At 37.2% G+C, this 16479-nt stretch overlaps 1 protein-coding gene across 1 annotated transcript in view; it reads right to left on the bottom strand.

Moving 5' to 3' along the window:
• trpc3 (transient receptor potential cation channel, subfamily C, member 3) overlaps nucleotides 1-16479 on the bottom strand; it is a 63881-nt gene that overhangs the window by 27357 nt on the left and 20045 nt on the right. The window contains exons 3-4 of the mRNA XM_002941893.5: nucleotides 9327-9512; nucleotides 2133-2297 (exon numbers count right to left, since the gene is read on the bottom strand). Of these exons, the coding sequence (XP_002941939.2) occupies nucleotides 2133-2297; nucleotides 9327-9512 (351 nt within the window). The remainder of the gene's footprint in view (nucleotides 1-2132; nucleotides 2298-9326; nucleotides 9513-16479) is intronic.

The raw sequence follows: 16479 nt of genomic DNA, 5'->3' as shown, positions 1-16479 counted from the left end.
CGGATCCAGGCTGGTGGCGCCCTGCTAAAGCCCTTGACTATAAAATGGCCCTTTCTATTGGAGATACTATAAGACATGAAAGGTTCTCAGGTGGATACTGCAACATAATACAAACCCCAATTTGAGGTGCGAACTATATCTTATCTGCCTTATATCGTAGTATGATTAATAGGCATATTTACTGATCTTCATTACCTTTTGCCTCTACTAAAGGCATGCCATTAGTGAAGAACCTACCTGTCTTTACTGATTACATAAATATTTTACCTGAAATAATGCCTTATCATTGCTGCAGTCTTTGGGCAATGCCAAACATCTGCAGTGTATGTTAAACATGACAAAAGCTAATTTTCAAATGCAAGTGCTAAATGCTAAGATGGATGAAGCAGTGTGGGATGGGATGCTATTCACAAAGGTGCACTGATATTTCTGATCAGCCTACACTGATGGACTGCAGTAACTGTGTGCAAGTTCAGTGAACAGGGTGCACCTTTAAAGAGTTGTTTCTTCCAGGGTTAACAGCACACGCAGCTAATTTGCAGTTAGCAAATCACAAGCTAATGCCATTATTGATACTGTGCAACAGAAGTGTGTTTACACACAAATGCAGCAGGAAGACCATGCACCGTAACAAGCGTATTTTACCACTGGTAAATCATGCACTTCAATTTACAACTGGTAAAATATAGACAAGTTGCAGCACAAGCTATTTAGCAGGCTTTATAATAACACTGGAATTCTGGGGAAACACTGCATTGCGGATAAAAATACATGGAGATTGGCATTTAAACTTTGCACTTTTGAAGGAGCCCTTTTGGTAAATAACCCTTCATTTATCAAAATAACTGCTTTATGAATAAAGCAGTATGAAGCCTATGCCCAGCATTTAGACATGTTGTACTAAAGAGTTATTGCAAATAGAAATATTGTTTTGTTTTTTTTAATTGGAAAAAAACACATTGAAAATCTGCGCTTATTTATAAAAAAAACTGAATCTCCAAAAGTTGATCCCTTTAAAATATAGAAAAACATAAACACAGTGAAATCACATTTTACCCTTTATTTGCAATGACACATTTCGAACTGATCTTGAAAAATATCTTACATTTTGAAAATACAACTTCATTGATTTCTATATGAACTTGCCAGCTTTTAAATGCTGTTTTTTTAAGAATCAAGCTTTTTGCACTTAATACATATTCAGGTTTCCAGAATACCATATTGTTCCCAACAAAAACTCAGCAGTAAAAATTCATGCTGAGAAATCTCCCCCAAAAAATCCAGTACAGATGTATATACAATAGAGCCGAACCCACGTCACAAATATTCTTGCCAATTTAAATAACTAACAAATCTCTATTATTTAGCATATTTTCCCATAAATACTAGAAAGCTATTTTGTTGTCATTTGAACACAGTTTAGAGATTCATGTGCAAAATTGTTATTTATCTGCAAAACTCCCAGTGGCAGATTAAGGTACTGATAAAATGGAGCAGGGGTTGTTCACCTTTAAATCAACTTTTAGCTAATAGAGCTTTTTTAATAAAGGCATCGATAATCCAAGATCAATTGGTCTTCATTTTTTTATTTTGTATGTTTTTTTAGTTATTTCTCTTATTTTAAGCAGCTCTCCGGTTTGATATTTCAACAGCAATCTGGTTGCTATAATCTTATTTACCCTAGCAACAAGACAGTGGTTTGAATGAAAGGTAGAAATATTAAAGTAGCCTCACAGGGCAATAGGTTTTTGGCTGCTGGGGTCAGTGACCCCCATTTGAGAGCTGGAAAGAGTCAGAAGAGAAAGGCAAATCATTCAAAAACTATAAAAAAGAAATAATGAAAATTTTCCATAACACTAGGACATTCTAACACACTAGAAGTTAACTCAAAATTGAACCACCCCTTTAAGCCCAGCCCCTTGCCTATTCATATATTACTCTTTGGATTAACAGTATAGATTATTTAATTTCTTTTACTTTTAAAATGCATTGGGTGGACAGGTTGGGCACCCCTGTAAACATTCTATCCAGTATATAAAAAAAATTACATATATTAACCTATTCAGTGATACAGTTACCTGCACCTGTCAGTGGAGGTCTTAAAAGATATTATAACATGTGGAATTCAATACCCGGCTACATGGTGCGATCCAGTAACCAACAGCAAGAAAAGGAAGCCCTAGTGCAACGACCAGTACAACTAGACACTTGATGGCGATGGGTTGTTCTCTCAATCCAGAGAGATTTTCATACCAGATGGTCAGCAACTGCTGTTGGCAATTGGGATGAGCCACAAACTGTAAAGAGAAAACAATGGACCGCATGTTATGGATTGTAACTGCTTAGTTGTTTGTCATTTTTTTAGCATTGAACCTAGGGTACCAAATTCAAATTGTAGTCAATGAGGCAAGAAGTCATGCCGGAGATATTATGCCTATAGCAGTGTATAGAGCTATAATTCAATAAATGATGTAAGTAAATATAAAGGACAGTAACACTATAATCTATAATTTCTTGTCTCACATAAAATGTATTTTTTATTCTTTACATGTAAAAATATGTAGCTTGAAGTTCTGGAGTGTATTGCAGCATGTATGTTATAATCTCCAAATGGAGAAAAAGACAAAAATATGCAGAGTGGCACCTCACTGGAGACCTTACCTACATATTAGATTAATCTTGCTGTCGCCAACACAGTAGCTCAGGTGCTGAGGTGACAGCCAGCCAGATATACAGTTCTTTGAGCTTTTAAAACTCAAAATTATTTAAATGTAAAAAGTACTCTAGAGAGCAATTTGAACAAGTTTGATTTCCTGTATTTTTGGAGAGGCTTTAAGATACAGAAAGTTTAAAGTAAAAAGCTGGATAAAATGAGGGGCATTCCTGACATTGTCCTCCAATCTAGAATTTTCGGAGGGATGTCTCTTTGGCATCATTGTAGGACATGGTATGGAAAAATTCCACAGACACTTTTAACTACATCACTTCAATTTTATGCAAAATGTATTATCCTAAATTAGCAATCAATAAGATGTGAATGAATCTAGTAAACAGTGATCACAGTAAGTAAACAATATTTGATCAAAAGTAGCAATTCTGGATAGGCATGGAGGGACTAACTTTTGGAAATGAATCTAACTAGTTGATAAGAGCAATTTCATAGTGGTATAAATGTGCCAAGTAGAAATAAACAGGCAAGCAATGTCCCCTTCAACTCTTCTTTCCCCACTCTCCTTTTTTTTCTTCTCAAAATAACAAAAACATATATTTTTTTAAAATGAAAGTCTTTCCGTTTCTGGGAGGATGCAGTTATTGCAATTCATAGGATTGTTGGCGGAACCCCTTACCTGGTGGGCCCTGGGCAAAATGCCCATTTTGCTAATTTATTAAAGCAGCCCTTCCTAGGATTTATACCAGATATGAGGCTAATACATACTTGTTTTGGAATTGGTAGGGGAAACCTGGTAAGGATGATTACTGTGCAATTATAAAAATCTGGAGTGAAACTGCATCTGTGACTTTCTTCTTTAAATATAAAGTATATATATTGGCAGTAGTGCATAATTACATTTAATTTATAGTAGCCAACAGAATTCCCAGATTTATCAGTAAAGAGAACAGCTGTCTTGTAGAAAATGGTGCAGATCAAATACAATTTAAGGAAATGTAACCAATCACATTACAGATTAATGATGACCAATGCCAGAGGGCCATGCTTACTTATATTTATGTACAAATGTTCATTTAAATGGAATATAAATATACTAAAAATGAAAAACAGAAGAACAACCTAGCGACAGGCTATTATTATGAATGAATCAATTAAATTTCTTGTTTTAAACTTTTCTTTATTATATTACCTCCGCTAGGCCTTAATTGCACTAGTTCTATAACTTTAATCAATATTTGAGCAAAGTGCAAAATGTTTGGCCACCACTATAATACTTTTTATATGAATTATATTGGAGACTCTTTCTTTAAGGTACAGTTAGTTTCACCTACATATTATTTTTTAAACTTTGTGAATTTCTTGAGTTACAATTTCTTCCTAATCTCAACCCAGAGCTTCTAACTCGTGTCCCTTCCTGCATGTCTGCTATCTCCACTTGGATGTCCAAATGTTACCTTAAATTAAACCTCTCTAAGAATGAATTGGTTCTCTTTCGCTCCCACAATCTATCAGACTTTCTCCCAATCTCTCTGCCTTCAAGAGATTTCTAAAAACGCATTTATTTAGAGAAGTTTACCCCAATCTAGTTTAACATAACCTCAGTGTGCTGCTAAAAGCAATACCCTGTGCCGCACCTCTCACAACTCTGGTCTTGCCCATTCCCATACCTTGTGTCTCAACCCTTTCTCCTTGTAGATTGTAAGCTCTTTTGGGCAGGGCTCTCTTCACCTCTTGCATCGGTTATTGATTGCTTTATATGTTACTCTCTATGTCCAATGTATGAAACCCACTAATTGTACAGTGCTGTGGAATATGTTGGCGCTTTATACATAAATAATAATAATAATAATAATAATAATAATAATATATTGTTTGATGTTAAAACACCTTATATTAGTTGTAGATATATAACTGTGGTTTGAAAGTTGCAAGTTATACAATTAGAGACAATGTGGCTTTACTTTAAAACCAAAGTTGGTAATAGTTTAAGACTTAAGGACAAGCTTAAAGTGGAAATCTCTGCTTCCTGAGTTGCAGGGGTACAATCAAAACAAATCACAACCCCCCCCCCCTTCCTCAGCTGTGGCCTGTTGGGTTGTGAGATAAAGGGCAGTTCATTATAATGAGGCCTTCTCAGTGAACTGCTGATTTGTTTTGATCGTGCTTGCATGAGTAGAATGTAACATTCGTTTCAATTTCATTTTGGTGCAAGAAATAGCACCATATATATTTGGTAACTAAAACAAAATGGAAAATTATGTTGGGCACTATCGCTGTTTATTGAACCAATGTTGAACAATTGTTGTTTACTGCCCCTTAAAGTTTGGAATATTTTCCCTGTTGGTTAGCTAATAACAATATGAAATTACAAAATATTTTTCTACTTTGTAGTGGTTATTATTATCATTGTACTGTTTTTATAGTCCAAAATGTTATTATCCTATTAAATGGCAAGGGTTCAAAAATTAACTTTGAATTTCCCATGTATCTCTGGCATATTTCGAATATTTAGTGTGTTTGTGGTGTATGCTTCTATAAAAAAATATATCCCAGTATTTTTTGTATCACTGTTTGATCTCCTAAGTTTGATCTTGAAAAGTTGTGATAAACATTAGTTGTTCTGTTCCAGGAAAAGCATCCTCTAACTGGCCCTCATTTTCCCAACATTTCACAGATTATTTTTTTACTTCACAGTAGTTAAAACAACTTGCCTAGTTCTGCATCTACGGGTTCTTTTCTGAAAACTGTTCTATATTTGGATGGTGATGGAACAAGGCTTAGAGTTCTAAAGTAAACTGTTAATGTGCAGAACCTGGTGGTTAAAATCAACTGAAACAACTAAAACAATGTGTCATTGTTGCTTGTTGTTAATATAGAAGAACTAACACAAAACTAATGAGAATTTTCATGTTATTCCAAAAAAAATGCAGAATATGTCTACTGTTGTGTTGCATTCTGTATATTTATTTATCCTATTTATATTTTAAAATCTCAATCAAGTCCAGATCCACAAGCCCCTACATGTGTCATGTCAAGACCAAGATTTTTTTTTAAGTTATTTTAAAAATACATTTGTCAGCTGCATATGTATTTAACCCCTGAATTGATATTGTTGATATTGTTGAAATAATGAACTTTCTAAATATAATCAGTTGAACATTTCATAGGGAATATGAAATAATCAAGTTAATCTTCATTATCCCCCCCCCCTTCAGCAATCTGTCTCTCTTCATTCTCTCTCTTATGCAGGAATCAGATTTTTATTTACAGTTAGATCTAATACATCCTTTGAGGCACAGGCGGATTTTAATAAAGGCTTGGGAAGACTTTTGTAAATTTACCTGAACTTGTTTGCAATATAATGCTGTACAAGTTTCTAACTGTAAACGGAATGTGAGGGAGGTTGCAGGTTAAGATCAGACATCAGCGTATCACTAGCAGGGCTGTGTGGGGAAAGGAAGGTTGTGATGTGAAGGGGTGCAAGTATAATAATAATCCAGCCTTAATATATGCCACATTTCAGGCTAAGTACAATCTTCCTTAGTTTCTGCTCATAGTCTGCTACTCTTCCCTGCCTTCCTTCCCAGTGTAACATTAGCCCGCCCAGCAGAGGGAGCGGCTACACAGAGCTGAAATTACTGAGGGAAAGCAATGCAGAGAGCTGGAGAAGGTGCTGCTTTACCTTATTAGTAAGATAAGCACACATATATTCCTTTATATATCATTTATTTTTATAGTCTTGTACTATATCGGAACTGTAGGAGTGCTGGCAAAGTTTTACATAGCTGTAATAGATCTAATGTTCAGCTCATATAAATCAGAAGTACACCCAAGTGTTAGGTCTGAGGTGGAAACTGATTCTTTTGGGGCTATCTAGATTAATCTTTTTAGGAAATGATAGAGAGTGATAAAGGATTTGGGGTGCTAGAAATATGAACTCCGTTAAGGCTTATGGGAGAAATTTTGAGCTGGAATTGGTTATTGTGGGGGGTTTAAGTTTTGGAACTGGAACTTAAAAATGAATGCTGGGAGTTGATTGTAAGGCAGCTGTTGGTTTAGAATTAATCTCATATTAAGTGTTCTTAGTTATGGAACTGAACAGAGTTAAAAAAAAAAATTCAGCTGTAAAGGACCAGTGCCACCGTTATTTTAATTTATTAACCCCACCCTCTCTCCTATCCCCATATATCCCTCAAGTAATGCCGATCATAACAGGCTTTTCAGCCATATGCCATTTCCCATGTGTCACTCACTGCCACACTCACTGCCCAGTGCCATCCTTTAGTTCAAGGGGGGACCCATATAAATAACTTGTATGGGGCCCCAAAGTTTCTGATGACAGCCCTGATAAAAGTCTCTTTTGTTCTGGCACTTCCCACTGATTGGCAGCTCTGTTCCTGTTTGCCCATCCTGCTTCTAAACTATCTACCAATATGTCTGTCAATATACACATTTATAAAACAGAAAACATACATGATATAAGAGTGGCCAGCCAGCCTTCTATGGAAAGTTTCTCATATAACCCACATAGGGCTTTATTGGCTCCAGCTTGAATAGCCATACAAGCACCTGCTTTCAGGTCAAACACATTTCAAATAGATGTCTGTTTTTATGTTATGAATAGTGCAGCAAATTTTCCAGATTCAATCTCTCTTCTTATTTAACAGTCCCCCTACTCATACAGGTCTTGGTGCAAGCAGCCGGCTTTAACCCTGCATGTTTTGTTCACACAGTTAGGACACACCAACCATCATATCTAACAGACAACAGACCCAAAAGATCCTTCTACAAGTGGGAGGACACAGATAGCCTAGTGGTTAGGGTATCGGCCTTCGGTGGGGTGACCCACTGTGACTCGGGTTCGATTCCACCCTAGGTACACCTTGTGACCTTGGACAAGTCACTTAACCCACCTACTAATGTCCCGGCCAGCTGCACGGGCAGCTTGAGAGCCGTTTTGACTTTTTCAGTGGCTACATTTACACTTCCCCACCAATCCTCTTTTTGCATTTTGATACCAGCTATGAAATGGCCTGCCTTAATTATGGTTGATTGTCCCTGTCACAGTTAGTGGAACTGAGCTATCTATGGCAGCTGAAAGCAACTGTCACAGGAAAAATCACTTTCTTTCCACTGGCAATAAGAAGTCAATTGACACATTCCTGATGCTTGTGATATTAACTATGAGAGTCTACTAGATATCAGACCAATGCCAATGGCAGTTAAAGACTGAAAGCAGTTGCAGATCAGCAAAAGCTGGATATCCTGAAGAAAGGGGCGCTGCTGTCATAAGCCTGCAAGTTACTAGGGGCAGCAAAAAGCCGCTGCTGGTAGCTTTAAGAGCTGAAATTCTGATTTTAAATCTGATTTTCAACTCTGTACTAGCAATGTGGCTCCCTCTTCACACCTCTGTGAGGGAGGCGGCATCTGGAAGGCTGCCTCAGGGCAGCATAGACCCCAGAAACGCCCCTGTCTGAAGACGAATAGTTTTTTTTATGATTAATCTTTCCAGGAAATGATAGGGAGTGATAAAGGAGTTAAAAAAAATTTCAGCTTCACACTTTGCCTAGAAGATGTATTAGAGCTGATCTCTCTACATGCAGAATATGCGCCAGTGTCAGTAATTTTGTTACATTTTGTTTCTGCTGGTGTTGGTTATTCAAGTTAGCTCTAATACATGTGCTAGAAGGAAGAGCCCCCTAAAAGATTTATTAGACCTACCTGTCAATTAAAATCTGACCCGACTTCTGCATGAAGAGAGAATGAAGAGAGACAGGTTGCTGAGAGGGAGATAGTGAAGATTAACTTAATTATTTCATAAATGGTACATGTTTTTTAATTTATTATATTTAGAAAGAGTCTAATTTTTATGAGATAAAGTTTATATTAAATTCATTTTCGTGATTGTTCCCCTTTAATTCTCAGTAGTGCTTTTCTCAGTCTGGTTATGATTAGAGACTTGACTGCTTTTGTTCTTGAGCCACTCAAGATCAACTTTCTTCCAAGCTTCAGGTTTTAGCACTCTTCAGCAGTCTCTTCAAAAGTATTCTTTTCTGTTGTCTGTACCATCCATTCTAACTAGATGCCTACATTCTGCAGATGAAAAGCAGCCCCACAACATGATGCTAGAACCAACTTATTCTGTAGGTATATACGAATCGCTGTGTATAACATTGGCCTGTACAGTAGGGTGGCACAAAGGTAGCATTACTCCAAAAGAAACCTGTCATAGGATATCTGGCATTTGCCACTAATCATGAGATGAGAACTCAATGTGGAAAATGTTTTGTAGTCAGATGAGACCATCTTCTGGCCAAAGTACAAAGCAATATGTGTGGTTCAAACCAGCACTGCTCACTCAACAAAATAAACTGTACTCTGTCCCACAGCCAAACATATTTCTCTCCATTCATCCAGTTAAGTTGTGACAGAGCTGCTTCATTTAAAACAACCTCAAATATCAGCATAATAACCAAATAGGATTCTACCTGGATTTCAAACACTTGCAGAAACTTGCTGTAAAAGGGCAAATATGCATAGAATCTGTTATACATAATTTATGAGTTTAGCTAAAGCAAGCTCACTGCATTATTAAGGAGAAAATACCAGTTCACTGTGTTTAACTTGTAAAGTGAAAAACTGAAATATTACTTACCTTTTTCACTTCATACTTGATTGCCAATTTAACTCTGCTTAAAGAGGGCCGGTGTCTCTGAGATTCTATTGGTTCGGCATCCACATCACCATTCAAGATGGCCTCTACTTCTTCAGAATCTCGACACAGGTCAAGAACACCAACCACAAAATCCTTGCATTGCATAGAGAGCTTGCGATAGTCATTCTGGATAAAATAATACCAGTATAAATCGATATGAGTTATGTTTGCTTTATCAGACAGCTTGGTGACGACATGCCCTTAAAACTTTCAAGTTAAGATATGGCCGATTTAATCATTATAAACACTGCAAATTGTCACAATTATTTTGTTCTTTATTTTCTTTAATGAGCCTTGAGAAATAAATGCAAATATATGAAATGGAACATATATTTATCCATAAGAACCTGCAACTTTTGGTGGCTATACACGGGCAGATTTAAGCTGGCGATTTGGCCCCTTTAGAACGAGTCAGCAGGTTATCTGCCTGTGTATAGGCACTGCAAGACGGCCTATCCTGGCCACAAATCAGGCAGATGTTTATGGGTAGGTTTAGAATTCCTGTATACAAAACCTACATTGCAACCTATTATAATCTGATCATTTAACCCTTGACCCATTTTTTATTTAGTTTTTCTCTCTGAACTTTGAACATTGCTTATAAAGCAGATGCGTGAAATAAGCATCACAGATTATAATTATTACTACTGTAATGTGTTGTGGTGATCAAGCTTATACATCATTATCATTACTTTAATACAAAATAATAATCAATCTAAAAAGACTGTAATACAGTTATATAATGGAAGAGATTAAAGCAGGAAACAATCATTTTAAAACTGGTTTACTTATTTGTAAGCAAGCATTCCAGATGAACATGTGCATCCTTTTGAAGCAGATTCAAATGGTTTCATCTTACTACACCTCAGCTACTCAATGCCGTAAGCAAGCTTATGACACTTAGGGGCTGATTTACTAAGACACGAATTCGAATCCAAATTGGAAAAATTCCGATTGGAAAACGAACATTTTGTGACTTTTTCGTATTTTTTTCGATTTTTTCGGCGACTTTGCGACTTTTCGGAAATTATCGCGACTTTTTCGTTACCAATACAATTTGCGCGAAAAAACGCGAGTTTTTCGTAGCCATTCCGAAAGTTGCGCAAAATCTGGCGATTTTTTCGTAGCGTTAAAACTTGCGCAAAAAGTTGCGCCTTTTTCCGGCAGATTTTGCGCAACTTTCGGAATGGCTACGAAAAACTTGCGTTTTTTCGCGCAAATCGTATTAGTAACGAAAAAGTCGCGACAATTTCCGAAAAGTCGCAAAGTCGCCGAAAAAATCGAAAAAAATACGAAAAAGTCACAAAATGTTCGTTTTCCAATCGGAATTTTTCCAATTTGGATTCGAAAAAATCGCAAAATACCGATCATTACGAAAAAAACGCAATCGGACGCATTCGGCCCGTTCGTGGGTTAGTAAATGTGCCCCTTAGTAACACCATCTAAAATAGTTTCTTTATTTATGAAGAAAATCAGTCTGTGAGTCTGCTGTCCCTTCTTCCCATCAAATTAATAGCTGTGCTTCTTCCATAAGTCAAAATATCCATTAGAGATGAAATGCTCCACTTGTATTTCCCCTTATTAAGTTATTTTGTTGCGCTAACTTAATAAAAGTCTCAGCAGACGCACTATGCCATGTATTTGTTTGTTTTAAAATCTATCACCCTTTGCATTGTTAAACTCAGTTAAACATAAGAACATCCTAGACCACAATTGCATTCAAAAAATAAAACGTTTATTTATAGTATATGTACAATTTAGTTTTTGGTCAAATCTTATCTTTGGAAGTACTCAGTCATGGATGTAGCTAATGAGACAAACAGGGTCAGACTGGGCCAGCATGGGTCTGCTCCCTGCCGTTCCCTCGCTCTCTTTGTCCCAAACAGAATCAACATGATATGTGCGCTTCTATATGTATGTGTGTGCAAGGGGGGAGGGTTGGGATGGTGTGCAATGTACTTGCGTGCATGTCCAGGGGAGTGCTGGCACCACAGCAAGTAGGAATGGGGTGTGCAACTGGCATGTGGGTCCTTAGGGTGGGAGTCATGAAAAGAACTTAGCTTTCCCTATACCTTGCACTAGGCAGATAACTCCAAGGATTAACTTAAGCTAGAAATAGTGGAGGAGTGCTAGCAAAATCCTAAACAGAAGAAATGACTGAGTAAGAGAACAAGGGCTAGCAGTGGAAATTCATGTTGGCAGCAAAGTCTGGCAAAATCAGCAAGAATTGCAGTCAAATATCAGGGAGAGGTGAGTAACTCCAAATTACACCAGAAAGCTAAAGGTTGCTATACATGGGCAGATTTAAGCTGCCGATTCATCAGCTTACCTGCTCCTATATGGGCCCCTCAGAAGGGCCTACCCGACTGATATCTGGCTGAAAATCGGCCAAATGGGCAGGTTTGATTTTCCCATCAGATTGAGGATTGCATGTACATATTGATGCAGTCCTCGATCAAACCGCCTGCATTGCTTTAGTTATGGTCTGATTATCAGCCTGAGGGCCAAACAATCAGATCAGCCTGATATTTCCACATCTGCTGGATAACTTTTCTGTAAGGTATTGCACAACAAAGTAACACAAAATAATATCTGAGCTAAATATTAAGAGATCATTTCTTCAAGTTTATTTATAGGTTGAACACTTATTTTTTTCATCACCCATTTATGCACTTTAATTGAACAAACATGGCAAACAGACACAGTTGTTATTGTACCTACATATATAGCTTTATGCATACTTTATTTTTCTAAGATCATTTTGGTTTTATTGAAACTGGGGTTGCATAAAAATGTTTCTAGAAAATGCGCAGCAACACACAGAGGATTATGTAACTAATCCAGTGAACTAAAGTTCAAAATTCAGACTAATGCAGATAAATGTATCATGCATTATAATAAGTAATTTAAAAATCTAACAAAATGGCAGCCCTTTGATTTGTAGGTTGTGTAGGACATGTAACAGGAGCTGTGTTTCACATGAATTATTTGTGCATGATCTGCAGAATTTGTGGCTACTTTAAATAAGAACAAGAGTTTTATTTTGCTTTAGATACTCTGCTCTACATTCTCCATTCTCCCAAGTGTCATGTCTAAGAACATTTTATCAATGACATCTGCACATATCTATTTAGCATCACTTTGTATTATTATAAATAAATAACTAAAAGCTCAAGAGACCATTTTAAGCAGTGAACAAATAAACTCTGAAGGCACAAGATGTCCTTAATATTATGTTCATACTATTAATCCCTAGAGAGACCGAAGTTTTATTTTTATGTATTTTTTCAATATGAAATGATACCAATGAATAACCATAGTGATCCCTAATGGGATCACACATAAGCTGCCTCTCCCATCCAACTATGGCTGTTTCTCAGCTCTTTACACACTCTTTCCTCCCAACACCCATCACTCTCGTCCAATGAAACACCAGCCCTGGCACACCAGCAGTGGAGAAAGTAGCAAACTGATTCAGCTTCCTCCACTGAATGGCTAAACCACTGCACGTCTCTTTTTTAATCTCCTATCTTTTCTAGAAACCCCAATGATTGTTTACCAAATTCAACTCCCTACTGTGGCACCTCCTCCACCCACCACTGTTACTGCTCATTTTGTTATTTATTAAACCTGAGAGCCAAAAGATCAGATCAGTCCAATGCTGAGGCATTTAATTTCAATTTAAATAGCAGCACAGTTACATCTACCTTACATTCTTGTCCCCCTGCAACAGTAGAACAAGCATCTGGTCTCCTCCCTTGCCCCATCTAACATTTTCACTAGTGATTTGCAGATCAACTTTTGGTCAACCTGCACCAGACCCAGCAGTCACCTGAAGTGTAATGTTGTGGGCAGGATGGGTGGAAGGGAAAGTTCAGGCCAAACTTGTCCCGTGAAGCATGTGTGGATGTGGCCCAAACCTGCCTAATGCACAGTTAAACCCATGGTCCAGTGGCTTTCAGGCCACCCCACACCTTCACTACTTTTTACGTCTTTCATCTACTTTCCAATATACTTACAACCTATTTAACCTTTCACTTTCTGCTGTCTTTTTCATCCTTATTCATACAAGCAAGTGTACAGTTTTTTGTGGAAACATTGCCCTTGTTTAGGCATTTTTGCTGTGCACATTGTCCAGCACATTTTTTGCAGCCGCCTTGCTCCTTTACCACCATTACATGCAGAGAACACTGCAACATAGACCCACAAACCTGTACCTGAGTTGAGGGAGTTGAGATTCCTCTTTCATGTGTAGGCCAGTAGTTTGTTACTATAGTGTTTGGTTGTTGATTAAATTGGCAACCTTAAAATGTTTTTAATTCATAATTACAGTCTGCAAGGTACAAAGTTTGCACCCAGTCTTCCATGTTTCTTACCCACAATGCAGTACTATTTACCAGAATGCTAGTGTCATTGTAGGGTTGGTAAAGCAGAGTGTGTCTTAATCATATACAACTTGCAGCTGTGTATTGATTGTTTGGATTGCATCAATGTGGGTGTGCATTGTATCAGTTTAACTACTGAGTCATGGAAGTAACATCATGGGTATAAGGTCTCTAACCCATACCTCCCAACTGTCCCGATTTTAACAGCTCAGCCCGCAGTCCTGGATTTTTACTGAAAAGTCCCTAATTTTTCTTTGATCTCATGCACTGAACACTAAAACTAATGCCACACGGCGAGTATCCTCGGCAAGCTGAAAAACACTTGCCGAGAATACGCTCCTATGCTTGAAAATCATCTTACCTGTGCCTGCACTCGAAAGCATTGAATACACTCGGATGAAGGCACATGTAGACAATATCTGCCGAAAATGCAAAGTCTCGCTTTGTGTGGCATTAGCCTTAAAAAGGTACAATCTTTCTCAAACTTAATTAAATAAGTAGCTTTTGGCAGAGAGCCCAGAAAACTTAACAAGCGACACCTGCACTTAGATACAGTTGTAACTAATAAGCTAAATAGGTCTCTTGGGGGAACTGAGACTTGCAGCTTAAAGGGCAATTTCACCTTTTTTTTCCGCAAAACTGTAACAACACATAAAACAAGACCCCAAAACCCCCAGAAATGTGTTCAAACTGTAAATAACCTGCCAAATTGTGTTCCTCTTTACAATTTTCAAATGTTGGGGGGTATGCTAACCTTATTTATAGCTGTCTAATATTGCCCTTACTATTTGACTGATAGAAGGAAAATCCTAAGATACTGTTGAGGGTTACTATGCCCATCATACTTTGCTAATACCATCAACCAGTATATTGACAAATGGTTGTCAGTGGTACTCTTGCAGTGGGGAGCATAGACACTTGCACAGCTAGCTCTAGTTAGACACTAGAATTCTGGTAAATGTACAATTCTAGTTAATGTAGAAAACATACATAAACACTATCCAAAAATAAATATAAATTAATTTTTTTACACAGTTCCACAGATTGAAAGGAAACCATGATAGTTTATTGCTGTGATTGCAATGACAAGCCCCCAGCGCTGCTAGGCTCACAGAGTAATGCAACCTCTCCCTCCCTGTTTTCCAGTGAATATGTGCACTAACCACTATGGAAAGCATAGGGACTTCAAGTCCCATTACTTCATAATGGAACTAGGTGAGGGAGGGTTTGCTTTACACAATGAGCATCTCAGGTGCCATCTTTTATATTTATGTTTCTGCCCTATTAATAACAAAGTGCCAATCCTTAAAACACACATAAAAAGAGAATTTCGAAAAATAGCATTATTCATCACGCACTTTGCTCAGCACTGGAAGTTTGACATCACTTCCCCCTCAGATAAATCCACCACTGTTGTCAGGGACTACAAACAGACTAGTTGTCGGTTACTGTCAGACTGGTGTCTCACACCCCCAGCATCATGTCTGCCAACACTCAGGCTTACCCAGCATCATAGTAAACTAATAAAAGATTCCTAATTAATAAATAACACATGGCTATTCACCTAACAACCAGAAAACAATTATCTTCTGGGGATGAACAGAAAGTAATTTTGGTTTTCACATTTTATATATACTGAGTTCTCTGTTTCTACACTTAATAAACTACAATTTTGTTATAAGTCCTAAGCGATGCGATTCATATTTTTGTTTACTATCTACGCTGAAGAGGACTGCACCCAGGCGCCTGAGATTTCATTATATCGTGAGTGCTGTTTATTGGGAACTTTTATGCTTATATATATATATATAAATATATATATATATTTTAATGATTTAATTGCTCTGCCTATATGCCTATATGACTCCTCTTGTTTGTATCATTTGACAGACAGCATGAGCCTGAGACAGCATGATTAAGCTTTGTTCCAGTTATTGGCTAATTAAAACCAGAATCCCTCTCAAAAACTGTGTTCTGTGGCCTCTATCAAGTTTGAAAAAAAAGTCCCCAAACAAAGAAAACTACAGGAATTAAAAGGAATAAGCCAAACTATATTTTGTTAGAGAATAAATACTTTTCAGACCTTTAGAGCTAAAAGAATGTTCTCAGTGTGTCTAATGTCTAAGATATTTGGGGTGTGCTGCACAATATTAAAATGCCTCAGTGACACTAAAGCAAACAGTCATACAAATTAGACTGAAAAGAATTTGCTTTTACCTGTCATTGGATAAGAAACGCACATGTTTGGATGAGAGGATGAAAGAACTCCAACATACCATTTGATCTGGATCATGAAGAGGACAGCTATCTAAAGCATTGTCTTTTCCTACACTAACAGATATGTTTGCGAAGTGCAATACTATTATTATACTCCCTCTCTCCATCTCTCATCTCCATCTTTTTCTTTCTGTCTCCCCTTTAACTCATTCTCTCCTTTTCAGACTGTTTCTGCAATGCCTGTGATGTTGTACACTGATTAATAAAATCAGACATGTGAAAAGCAAAATTTGTTTTTATTGTAGCATGATAAATTATATCATGCAGGCTGGCATTCTAGCCCTAGAAAATACATACCCATGAACTACACTTAAATCCCAGTCCCAATGATTGCTGCTGAATATTCCAATATGCAAAGTAAACCTTATATTCAATGCATATAGGGTTGTTTTTTATATACCAATGCTGACCTTTTAATAGTGTTCTAAAGC

This window comes from Xenopus tropicalis, chromosome 1, assembly GCF_000004195.4.
Source record: "Xenopus tropicalis strain Nigerian chromosome 1, UCB_Xtro_10.0, whole genome shotgun sequence".
Taxonomy (NCBI): Eukaryota; Metazoa; Chordata; class Amphibia; order Anura; family Pipidae; genus Xenopus; species Xenopus tropicalis.
The sequence above is the reverse complement of the archived record's forward strand: the minus strand, read 5'-3'. Positions and strand labels throughout refer to the sequence as shown.